Here is a 13,067-nt window from a genome sequence, read left to right as displayed (position 1 = left end):
CTGGAGAGCTGGATCTCCTGCTGGGCCCCTCAGTATAAGGGAGACGTGGACATACTGGAGAGAGTCCAACAAAGGGCCACAAAGATGATGACAGGACTATGAGGAAATGCTGAGAGAACTGGGACTGCTCAGCCTGGAGAAGAGAAGGCTGAAGGGAAATCTCATCAATGTGTATAAAGAGGACAGAGCAAGGCTCTTTTCAGTGGTGCCCAGTGACAGGTCAAGCAGCAATGGACACAAAACACAGGAGGCTCCGTCTGAACATCAGGAAACACTTTTTTACTGTGAGGGTGGCCAAGCACTAGCACAGGTTGCCCAGGGAGGTTGTGGGGTCTCCATCCTTGGAGATACTCAGAAGCCATCTGAACACGGTCCTGGGCAAACGGCTCTACGTGGTTCTGCCTGAGAAGGAGGGCTGGACCAGATGACCTTCAGAGGTCCACTCCAACCTCAACCATTCTCTGTTCCTGTGATTTCAAATGTAGCTCTGCACAGCCAAGATTGCTCAACACAGAGCAATGGAATTGAGCCTGTTACAAACACCCTGCATTTTCTGCTACCTCCTGCGAATCCAAGTGTCTTTGGCTTCTTTTAAAAATGCAGTCAAAACTATTTTCTCCTGCTTCTCCAGGAAAAGCAATTTGCCTGTGCTTTCTAAAAAAAATGGGCAATGCATCCATTAATTATGTAAGCTAGAGACAAATGTTGCCTTAGCAAAGGAGATAAGCAGAGTTACTTGCACAGAAGTGTTGCCTGATGAGAAAGCAATGCTCCTACTCTTTCTGGTATGGTAAATGTGCAAATTGCTCAGAACTCCTATCTGGCTCACTTTATTAATTACGAACATATAGACTTACTGAGCTATTTTCCTATATTCTTGTTTCATTCTTCTTATGTAAAGGAGGCAAGATTTGACTTCAGGGTGACAGCCCCTCTTCACCTGCTGCAAGAAACAGAGGATTGAAAATAGGAAAATTTCTGTGTTAAACCTGCTTAAAGAGGATAAGATCTTAATATGGTAGAGAAATTAAAATCAGAGGATGTCACAAAAAGATCAAGTTAATTGGATCCTGGACTCTTTGAAAGATGCTTACACGTAAATATACACCCAAAATACACCTTGTGTTTTATTAGCGAGGTTTAGAAAAACTTCACAGAATCATGCATTATTTTTCCAACTGCTGCAAAGTCATTAAAACATTGTCATCTCCTTTTCCTACAAGGATACAACCACGAGAGAATTATGCCTCGGCTAATGGGAAAACTTGGGCTATAAAGTAGTTCTGAAGGTGGGCTGAGGGTCCAAAAGAGCAACAGTATTAATATCTGTACTCCAGGAATGCACCTTATGAACCAGGCATAGCAGCCACATGGCTCTTCCAACTCACAATAACTAACATGTTTGCATACTCCTACAGAAGTCTGGCAATGGTTCAAAGGGGCACTCAGCCAAGATAACGACGTAAAGCCCACAAATTTCAACAACTTTGACTGTGGAATCTCTCTCCTCAGTTTCCCCTCTGCTCTGAAATTTAGGGAAACACACACCCAAAGACCTTGCTCAAGACTCTTCAAAAATACGATCCAAAGCCCTATTACACATCACCACTGTCTCCCAGAGATTGAATTTCTGAACACATTACAAAGTACCACTTGTAACCTGATTTGTCTAGCATTTATGGAACTGATGGTGGGTGATGTGACTGGGAGGTGGGTTCTACCATTCATCAGACAGAGAACTTAATACTGGAGGACAGAGATATGGGTAATTTTGCCAAACTGGTACATACAGAGTTAGCCTGTTTGCAAGCAGGGAGTATATATTCAGACTGACACATTTTCTTCTATCTGCCACCTAATGCTCTCCATGACATTAGAGGCATATTTTTAGTACACTACTGTACTGAACAAATAAACCACAGAGAAAAATTGAGGACACACATTGGTAGGAAGCCCAGGGATTTCACTTTTTTCCAGACTAAACAAGTACTAGTGAAATCTGGAAAGTGAATTTCAAACCACAACTTTTTCAAAAGGAAATACTTCAGTTTTCCTTTAAGAGAAAAAAAATAATGCTCCTATGAGAAGTATTTGCCAGGGGCAAACTCCACCTTCAGAGTGTTCTGGCATCACCAGGGACCAGTGAAATTGCTGGTTTTCCTATATAGAATCCTTAAAGGGATTTCAGACAAGGCAGAAATATCAGTGCCAGACTTATTTCCATAATAGAAAGTGCTCCTGATGGTAAACTAAGTTCAGTAACGGAAACAAAGAAGAGTATCACTACAAACCACCAAAACTTGAACCAAATGACTTCTAGCAGAGACCACTTGCCAAGTCAAAACAAATACAAGAAACAAACTAACTTCTTTCATATTAGTAAACCTATGCAAACAGGTCAGTTTACCAAAATTTGCAATTTCTGGGTCAGAAGACAGTAGAGGAAAACATGTGGAATAAAATTGCCTTTCGTTTTCTGCTGCTAACTTGGATTTACTAGTACATTTCCATATTGGAACTATAAATCAAGGTGCAGACCTCCCCGTGCTTTGACCCCACCACAGAAGAGCTGTTTGGGTTGGATGAAGAAATGTTAAAAAGAAACACTACATTCACCTAGGGAAAACATCAAAATTTGTTACAATTTATTACTCCAATAAAACTGAGAAACTTATCAGTAGAACCAGACATCTGTTAGAGCTATTCACAGATTATTAACAAACATTACAGTTGATTCATACAGAGTCTTTTTCCTTATTTTTCTTCCCTGTCTTTAACCAACATTTTCTTCCAACTAATCTGTGTAAGCTCCACTACACAAATTAAAACACACGGTATTTCCTGCTGATTTTGCAGTATTTAATAGCATAATATCAAGTTTTGTACAATTAGTCTGTTAACAATGTGTAGCTACTTTAAAGGAAAACAAACTCAGGAAAGCATACATTTTACACAGAGTGTAATTCCTTATCATACCATTTAGGAGAGTGGTTTCCTTGGAATTTTTTTTCATAATCAGAGCAACAAACTGCTGTTTCAAGGAGAGGGGGGCAGGGGAAAGACAACTCAGCACTCAAGTAGATCTTCCAGATCCACTGCAGCCCAAGAAACTGGTGGTTTTATTCATAGTCCCTGCAGGACTGCCCGAGTTTGTCCAAACAGGGACAAACTAAATTGGGATTATTTTACAAAGTTTTGCTAGCAAATCACATAAGAACACATCAGTTTCATCTCCTCCTGACAGACACTTTTAACATGCCAAGTCAATCAAGAAGTTGATCACAATTGATGTGACGAAAACTAGCTTGTTTCTTGATGCACAAGGTCGCTTTTCTGAAAAATATTGCCAACTGCAGACCAATATTCCAGTAGTTTTTAAGAGCTCTGAACAATGACATGGTACAAGAACTGGTTAAAGAGCGAAGATCTTTACTGACTGAAGAGAGCAATGCTATTTGGTACTGTAATTTGGAAAGTCTACACAATTGTATATAGCAAGTATATGCATGAGCCAGGGCACAGGTGATGTCTTTGGGCACTTAATTTCTACAATTCCATATTAAGTAGTAAAAGGAGCAGAAAGACTTTGAGAACACAATACACCTGTTCTCAAAAGCAAGTAAGAAACAAGTAAAAAGAAACTGTCAGCATCTTCTTGTTCACTCTTACTTACATATCACAGCTACTGTTCCTCCCAGCATCTCCCTCAAGTTCCGCTGCAGACAACCCTGAAGACTTCAAGAAATTACCTTCCCAGATATTGCCGATTTACTGGCCACCCAGGGAAAATATAAAAAGACGATTAATCAGATGGACCTATTCAGGAGGAGAAGTCAACTAACAGTAATGACAGCACCAAGCTTCCTGTAAAAGGAAGGGGAAAGGGAGAGCTCCTTCTACACATATCCAAAGAATGATAGCAATACCCTAGAAACCATGCAAAAAAAAAAAAAAAAATCAATACAACACAGCCACTGAGCTGGGAGCTGAAGACCAGCTCTAAGCAAAGGTGACACATTAAATCACTGACTGGAACTACTTTTGGTAAAATATCATAATTGCATTACAAATCCTGCCCTAGTCTGATTTTTCTTCAAAAAATTAATCAGAGTAATTGAGTTAGCCCTTTCAGGATCTTTAAATGTATACCATCCCTCCCAGGTAAGTACATTTGTAACTGTCCTGGTTTCAGCTGGGATAGAGTTAATTTTCTCCCTAGTAGCTGGTATAGTGCTGTGTTTTGGATTTAGGATGAGAATAATGCTGATAACACTCTGATGTTGTAGTTGTTGCTAAGCAGTGTTCACACTAGTCAAGGACTTTTTCAGCTTCCCATGCTCTGCCAGGGGCACAAGAAGCTGGGAGGGGGCACAGCCAGGACAGCTGACCCAAACTGGCCAAAGGGCTATTCCATACCATCTGACATCATGCTAAGTGTATAAACTGGGGGGAGTGGGCTGGGGGGCAGCGATCGCTGCTCAGGGACTGGCTGGGCATTGGTCAGTGGGTAGTGAGCGACTGCATTGTGCATCAGTTGCTTTGTATATTCTTTTATGGTTGTTGTTGTTATTTTCTCTTCCTCTACTGTCCTATTAAACTGCCTTTACCTCAACCCATGAGTTTTACTTTCCCCCCCTCACCCATTCTCTCCCCCATCCCACCAGGGGGGAGGGTGGGCAAGCGGCTGTGTGGTGCTGACTGTGGTTAAATCACGACAGTAATAAAATTGAGAACTCCACTGAAAGTAATTCTTCTGTTAAACCTCAAAATGAAATAACGATGTTTCCACGTGATGTACATTATATAACTGGTAATTTTCATTACCAAGACTAACTTATGGACTGCCCATCAGAAACGTATCAGATGCCTCTACACATATAGTATGGTACCACATGTCTGTACAGACGTGGAATATGTAAGGTTCTCAGCCATGTACCTAAACACCCAGGTTTTGAGTTACTGGGCAACAACCCCTGTTCCTCATCCCTTGCTCTCTAATAACCAGTGTTGTCAATAAAGTTTGGCTTCTACAAACCAAAGACCTTATCATTACTCAAAATGATCTGGAAGCAATACTAAAGCCATGACAAAGTAAATTCTGTTTCATCGTTTTTTTTCCCCTCCTCTGGCTGTGAGAACACACAGATCAATACTCTTCAGCATGAGAATTCTGCAGCGAAATTTTCATTTGTTACAAACAGCAGCAAAAAGGCCCCAGGCATGCCCTGTCACTTCCAGTTTAGAACGAAACGCACTAATAAACTCTTCCCCCTGGGTCATCTTTGACAATGGGCAATACTATGCCAGCTCTTATTAAAGGCAATTCGTATCAGTGGCCCAAAAATTTCCTTTAAAATTATCATCTTTTGTATCCATGTAGCAGGATGTCAGCTTTAAAGTGCCACTGAGATATAGGACCTGTCATTATGCTTAATTTTCAGTACAGTTTTAACACCAGGGTAGCTGATCCCTAAGGGTATGCTTTTTTGGCTAACAAGATTTATTTAGTGGTTATCCAGACAAACAAGAAAATATATTACTGTATATTGCTTTTCAAATATAACAGCAAGTGATAAATCCTACTATAAAACATAAATCTTTGTTCTCTACCATGATGTCAAATGGATGAAAATGTTTTTAGAAGATTAATCTTTTTCTTTTATTTTTTCTTTTTTTTTTAAATTTTATATATATATATATATATATATATATATAAAAATAAAAATTTAAAAAACCCCTTAAAATTCCTGGGCTTCCAATGCAAAAAGCACACAAAAAGTAAAATTAACCTTAAAATATGAAACTTGTATAGCTGTTGTATATATAGCTAGATATCAAGTTTATGTTTCGAGCCATAAAGATGGTATTCTCTATCAAATCACCCAAGCTTCTCAGCAGAACAATATGCTGTATTGAAAAAGAGAGTAATATGAAGTTTGATACTGTTATCTCATTTTTTGAGAGAAATAGTGATTTAACACCATTTTATTGCTCTATTATAACAGAAAAAATAGAAAACTTAATTTATTGGATAAATACATCCATTAGCTCTGCTTCTCTAACAACAAAACAGAAAGTCTGTTTTCATGCTGTAAGAGGACTAATTTCATTGTATTAGGATGAAGGCCATCTTGCACTTTGCTAGACAAAAGGTACATCTACAGAATAAAAAAAGCTGTTAACGTATTGTCTAAATCCTCATACAGTCAGCAAAGCCCATTTTTATTGATGTGATATAGAAGGCATAAAACCTAGTTGACCTCAATCAACTGGTCTCCCAGGGAAAAGACCTTTGCCAGTAAATGCCAGACACCAAATATCTTAGAGCATTTCCTATGCTACTTTTATTTCTACAAGCTGAGGACGAACTTTCTTTCCCTGTCCCAGCTCCAGATGCAGTGGCTGGCTCCCAGGTGCCAACTGACCAAATAGCCGACTGCTGGACCAACGTGTCAAGCAAGAGCCCATCATGCACCCGGACCCCTGCACCTACCTGGCTAAAACAGGCCCCACACCAGGCAGTGGCATCACAGGCAGAATCTATCTGTACACCACTTCTTTTTCCCACTTCATAAACATTAAGCTTCATCACAGCTAAGAGTGATATGGGCAATTTTGCAGGTGACACAATTAGGCAAGGAGAGACCTCATGGCTTATCCCAAGCCAAACAGCAAGTGACTTCGGGAAGCAACAACTCAGTTCCTATATTCAACCATATCCTTTGCCAGTCTGAGGACATGCTTCCAGAACACAAAATGCATAAATAAATCACCAACCCGACATCAGCACGCATAAGCTATGATCGCACCCCAGCAGGCTTCTGAATGAATTGCAACAAAAAAATATTTCAAGTAGAAAAAGGCGAGTTTTTAATTTTCTTCCTTTCACATCAGAGGTTGGAAATCATCATAGAACATCTCCATAATGCTCACAGTCCTTGGGCTGGTGAAAGTTTACAACTATTTTTATATACCTGCCTTCCAGGTAACAGAACATTGTAGTATTATTTGCCATACTACCAGTCTGCTCAAGGCAACAGGTTTTAAAAGGGAATATTAATTAACTACAGTGGATTCTCACATACCTGTAAAAGTATTTATGAGAAGCTAAGCAGTTTCTATCATAAGTTCAACAAATAGCATCCACAGAAAAGCATAAAGGCATGTTACACACATTGCAAGATCAGGGTTTTTACACAGATGTATTCTATGGAAAGCAATCATAAAAAGTTTTGCAAACCAGTCTCATTTTATGACAATTTCAGAAGCCTTATAGGGCTATATTTGTATGATCATTTCAGATCAAGGTATCTATAGGCTAAATAAAAGGTGTAAGTAGAAAGCACTGGTACTAAGAGCATTTCAATGTATAAAATGAAAGCAATTAAAACTTTACCTCGAACAATAAGTTGAGCAAAATTTGACACTCCCGAACCTCTCTCTGACTGAGTCACACAGCGGTACAAATCCTGGTCGGTTTTTGTCACCTCTTGCAACTTAAAGGTAGCAGCAAATCTTCTGTGATTGATATTTTTAGTCTGAGCAACTGGAATATCTTCCCCATTTCTTCTCTGAAAATATGAGAAATCAAGGCAGAGTTATTTCATAAGAATACAAAAGACATTTATCATGATTATCATACAAAGAGTACATAAAAACACCAAATGCATTCCCCCTGTGCTGCATTTCCATGGTAGAAGAGCTCAGTGCTGAGGTCCCATCAAGAGACAAGCAGTACTCAAAAGCACCACAGAATCAAGTTTTGGAGTAAAAAGCACCATCAGGCTTTCGCACCATCACAAAACATGACCATGACATACTCTGCTGCTGCTGCTTCATAGCTGAAACCACAGGAGAGCCCAGCAGTAGCTGTTGTACTCCTAAGAAAATTCATTCAACTTTAAATAAAATTGTAACAGATACACTGGGTGTATTGTAAGAAATATTTAAACAAACCTGGCATTGAGGGATTTCATAGGTTTTCAACAGCTCTTTTTCAGCAAGCAGCCAGTGTTTCTTTTTTCATGCTCCCTTTTATCTGTCCAAATTCAATACCTTCTAAAATTGTACCTTTGTTATACTAAGCACCACCTCTCTACCTAAAGCTAGTTGAAATAAAAAGGGGAGGGAAGGAAGCTGCTAAAAGAGGAAGGACGTATATCTCATTTAAAGGAAGGAACTTCAAGAGTTCTGAAAAAAATCATAGCTACTACAAATCACTGAAAAATTTAATCTGTCTGGAGCTGCAGGGCAGGGTGAGAGGTCAGTAAGGTAGAAACAGTTTGAGCTCTTTTGTGACCCTTTTTCCTTATTCCCATTCATACTAAAAGCTCAATTTTGATTTTAATTGAAGAGCAGACCCTCCACCAATAGCATTTAAAAAACCAAACCAAAACAACAACAACAAAAAAACCAAACAACAGAAACATGCACCAACTGAACAAACAATGTTCCTGCTCTCTCCCATGGATCAACCGCATGTTATTCCCCAACCAGGATACAGTTTCTGAGCACTTGGCTTTGTTCAGTCAGCAGAAACACATCATCATTTCCTTGTAACTGCATCGCCTGCTCTGCTCGATACGTAGCAAAACGTGACCTCCATGGACATTTTTAGCTCTAATCAACCCCTGGAATGAGAAACTTCATTGAGGTCTTAAACTCCGAGCTTTCTGTCTAACACAAGAAGCGGCACTGCTGAGCCACAAAATTTAATAACCTGAAAACCTGTGGCAAAAATAGAAAGGGGAGAAAAAGGAAATGAGTTAATGCTGCATGTGTATTAGCCAGCCTCCTGTCACAGGTGTACTTCATAATACTCAAACACTCTATTTTACGTCTACCCTTCGTGATCTTAGCATGGGTTAGTCATTCTCAGTGACAGTTTTGCGGTAGATTAGCTAGGGGTTCAGCACTGCTTCAAACTCACTGAAACAAGTATACATTTTAACTATTAATATGCTTAAACAGATGAATTTTAGCTTCTGCCATCTTTCTTGCAGCAGCCAAAGCACCCATGCCATGTTTCACTGCAAGCCTTGGGTGAAGACGTTCATTTATACCAATCTTGCAGATTTCAGTCACTGGTATTCCACTACAAAGACCACGCCATCACCTTTATCAACAGCAGGTTTATGGGTGTGACTCTTCCTCATTTCATGAAGACATTACTCATTTCTCCCCCCCCAACACCTCCCCACACCCCAGGCACCCTCTTTGCCATTACACCAGAAATGGCAGGGAGATACTACCCAGGGGCAAGCTCAGCCTTCAGGGCCAGGCGAGAAAGTACTGTGAGATGCAAAAAGTGAAACCAGATCTCCAAAAGAAATGGTGCATGAGACATTTCCAAAAGGTACTCTCACTGCTTCTCCCTACAACAGTCACCATCCCGTAACCACCAAAAGCCTGCTTATCACATGGATGCTATCTGACAGGGTGTTCACAGGGCAAAAGCCATGGACGCTGGGCACTTGGAAACCTGGATCCACTGCAGCACAGCCAGGCCGCTCTGCGGCAGGCACTGGCTCCCTCCTCAGCTCTGTGAATATCTGTCTCCTACTAAGAAGAATTAAGGAAGTTTGCTGATGCCCGCAGAGACTCCTATGAATGAAAGACATTATTGAACTTCAGGGATCAATGAAATTATTAAATTCCAATATCACACAAATGAGGAGTGATGTTAAAGGCTTTATTTCGGTGCTGCTTAAGCTACAGCACAATTATTTTGTGGAAGGTGCACCTCCCCTTCCGGTTAGCTGGCTTGTCCTGATAGCAAAAGCTAAATCTGAAAGCAGTATATTCAAGCTACTTTCCCCCCCCCATTTCAGTTTTGACTCTCTGGAATGATAACTTAATATAAAACTTGGATCTAGTGCCTTGAAGTAACCAAAATAAACAAATCTCATGATACTTTCTTCCCCTCATGCTTGTCTGTGCCCTCCCACAGCATGTGCTGTCATCACCACACCACTGCCAGCCAGCAAAGGGACGTCAAGCTCCCCCACTAAACACAACTTGCCATATAATTGTTAAAATGACCAAGCAGCATATAATAAAGAGAAGGTGTATTTTTAAAAATGATATGATAGCTGACTTGACAAGTAACCCATGCAATGCAGTCTTTCTTGCTCTGCTATGAAGGGAAAAATAAATCAGAGAGTTTTCTAAAATGAAGGACTCCATTAAGTCCTGTACTTTAAATCTGAATGCCAAGCCCTCAGCCTGCAGCAGAGAAGCACATCCAAGCTTGCTGTGTAAAATAATTTACCCTCCGAAGCTCAGAACTTGCTTACTTAAGCTGGTGTGCATGCTTCATGTTAGAGAAACAAAGCGAATTGGGCTCCTACTTAAAATGAAATATTAATGCACTTTCAGAGCAATTAATCAAAATGAAATTTAACAAGCTTTACAGTTCTACTCCAACAACAAAACCTAGGATTTTCTTTTCTATTTATGTCAGTGATTTCCTACCACTTCATCTTACAAGGCTTAGAGTAGTTGCTCAAATTTCTCTGTATTAGGATTTGTTTCTTGGGAATCCAACTGCACAATTACATCTTCAAAGTCTATCTTCACGTATAGCTTATCCATTAAAATATTTTTCTGTCATTAAAATGATGAAAAGTTCAAACAGAAGAGAGTTCTCACTTAAAAATGAATGTTAAAGAAAATAGCCTGCATTCATTTCAGCCATATCCCTTACACCGGTAAGCCATTAGCCAGTCAGAGTTCAGATGCACTGCCACGATCTCTTAATTAAATTCTTCTTTTTAATGTCAGGGCATTACTACTGATTTTAAAGGAGAGGAAAGAAAGGCAGCAGTGCTCTCTGCTTATTAGAGGGTTCCTGGTACATACTGTTTCAATTTATGTCCTGCTCACACTGAACAGAGCTTGAAAATGCTGCTCAATTAGGTTTTAAAAATTCAATTTAAAATTAATGTGGAGTTATACTAATAGGTAATGGCTGTACCCTGTGTGATCCTTGGTTCCTCCAGTCCCTTGCTGTCTGATTTGATAACCCTGAATTGCTCATTTAGGCGAGGTCACCACCAGGCAGTCCTCCTCCTTTTGTGAAAATAACTCTGGGCTTCACAAAGAACTATGCTCTATAAACACTTGATTAAAAGAAATATAAGCACATGGAAAAATGTCCTTAATTCTGGCATATCAGGCATTTAAAATTATGACCTTAAATAAGACTCTATGCCTTCAAGGTTATTTTTAATTTGATAGGAACATGATTTTATTAAGTTTTTTTTCAGGCAATGAAATGAGATCATCTATATTTTAAAGTCAACAGTAAAGTCTACGCAGCTTAAAAAACAATCATAGGCAAATTAACAATTAGCCTTAAATGTCTCTCTTCTGTCTTATGAAATAAATCAAGCATTTAATAAACACGAAATGAAATTTTAGTGGATCTTCCAGAACCTGAATGGAACCAGAAGCATCCACACCCCAACATCTTATTTAATTGGTAGAATTTAGGTGCATTTCTAATTTTCTAATACAAATATAAAACTTATCTGTATTTCTCTCTCAACTTTTCAGGTTGAAAAGTAGTGTTTTTTGGTTTTTCATTTAAACAGCAATAAGATACTGTAACTTCCTGCAGTGACGTTCCCTCTAAATTTTCCTGAACTCCTTTTTTTCCGTACCAGTGATTTTTATCAGCCTGGACAGCTCAACCTTACACATCCCCGTCCGTTCCTTAGTGTAAACACCTTAAAATAAGTCCGTTCTACTGCTAATAATTACAGTCAACTCTGGTTGCCTTCTCGGGCTCTCGGCTGGACGCCGGGATGCCTCCGGAGATCAGAAGATGTCAATATTTTGGCTGCAGTGACACACACATTACTCTGGCAGCAGCGCCCACTTCAGCTGGCCCCCAATTGCTCCCTCCTCGCCTTCACTCCTGTGCTCATACAGAAAAGTGACCCGGAATAAAAAAAACCCACACCCCTTCCTGGCAAAAATATTCCCTCCCCATACATTATCATCACCAAAGAGATTAGCTCATGATCGGATTCACTGCGCGGCCACAGGGAGCAGAGGAAAGGGCAGGATCTGTGCGGGGCACAGGGTGCAAACTGAGAGTTTGTCTAAGCAAGCCGGTCCCCGAAGATGCAATCAAAACTTCACCGGACCGCAGAAGGGCTGGAAGGATGGCCCCAGCAGCCCGGGAATTACACCTCTGCTGTCCCGAGGAAAAGGGAATTTGTAAATAAAGTGCTCTAAAACGTTCCTGGTTTTACTCATTGTGTAAAGGGACAAATGCCATTTTTTGCAAGAGCAAAAAGGGTTGAATGTGGATAGTCTGAATGCCAGCAATAACGTGCGACCTCTGCCAAAAGATGTTTTCGAAAAATAAAATAATGTGAGGGGAATAAACAACACAAATAACTATACTTTTTAGATTTTACTTACGTGTAGCTGTCTGGCACTTTTCAGCACACACAGCATACGCTTTTACAGCAATTAGGGCACAATTTCCAAATGGAGAACAGTCTATCTTTCTAAAACAATTTATTATTATTTTTATTTTATTCTTTTACACACGTCTCAATATATTGTTGGGACTTGAAAACATTATACATACTAGAAACATTAGAAAGCATGACATCTATTTATCATAAGAAATGATAAATAAAATTTGAATATTTTCCCCACCCACAGAAGAGCAAATTACTGAACAAGTGTGATTTTTTTTCCAGTCAATTTTATTTACAAATACATGATTTAAGCCTAAGAAATCTTTTTTTTTTTCAAGAACATGAACTGAAACTATACCTTAAGTAATATCCCTAGATAGTCCTATCTTATTCTTAGTATACAAGAAGGTGAAGTAGCAATTTCTTCTGTTTGATTGATTTTTAAGAGAAAGCATGCAGTTGAACTTTTTTGGTTTAGTAGAAAATTAATACAACTTGCTTTAACTTGCTGGTCTCCCTACATGCACGGGAAACCAGACTAAGATTCTACTTTCCAATGAACTACACATTCATTTATTAGCAGGAAAAGCAACACAGCTTTTCCCATGCAAATATATACTGAAGATCTTG

The 13,067-nt window shown here is 39.5% G+C and overlaps 1 protein-coding gene across 1 annotated transcript in view; it reads right to left on the bottom strand.

Moving 5' to 3' along the window:
- PTPRK (protein tyrosine phosphatase receptor type K) overlaps positions 1–13,067 on the bottom strand; it is a 421,483-nt gene that overhangs the window by 206,019 nt on the left and 202,397 nt on the right. The window contains exon 6 of the mRNA XM_075707712.1: positions 7,397–7,571. Within this exon, the coding sequence (XP_075563827.1) occupies positions 7,397–7,571 (175 nt within the window). The remainder of the gene's footprint in view (positions 1–7,396; positions 7,572–13,067) is intronic.

This window comes from Pelecanus crispus, chromosome 3 (genome assembly GCF_030463565.1).
Source record: "Pelecanus crispus isolate bPelCri1 chromosome 3, bPelCri1.pri, whole genome shotgun sequence".
In the NCBI taxonomy this organism is placed as follows: domain Eukaryota; kingdom Metazoa; phylum Chordata; class Aves; order Pelecaniformes; family Pelecanidae; genus Pelecanus; species Pelecanus crispus.
Note: the sequence above shows the minus strand (reverse complement) of the source record. Positions and strands in the feature narration are given on the sequence as shown.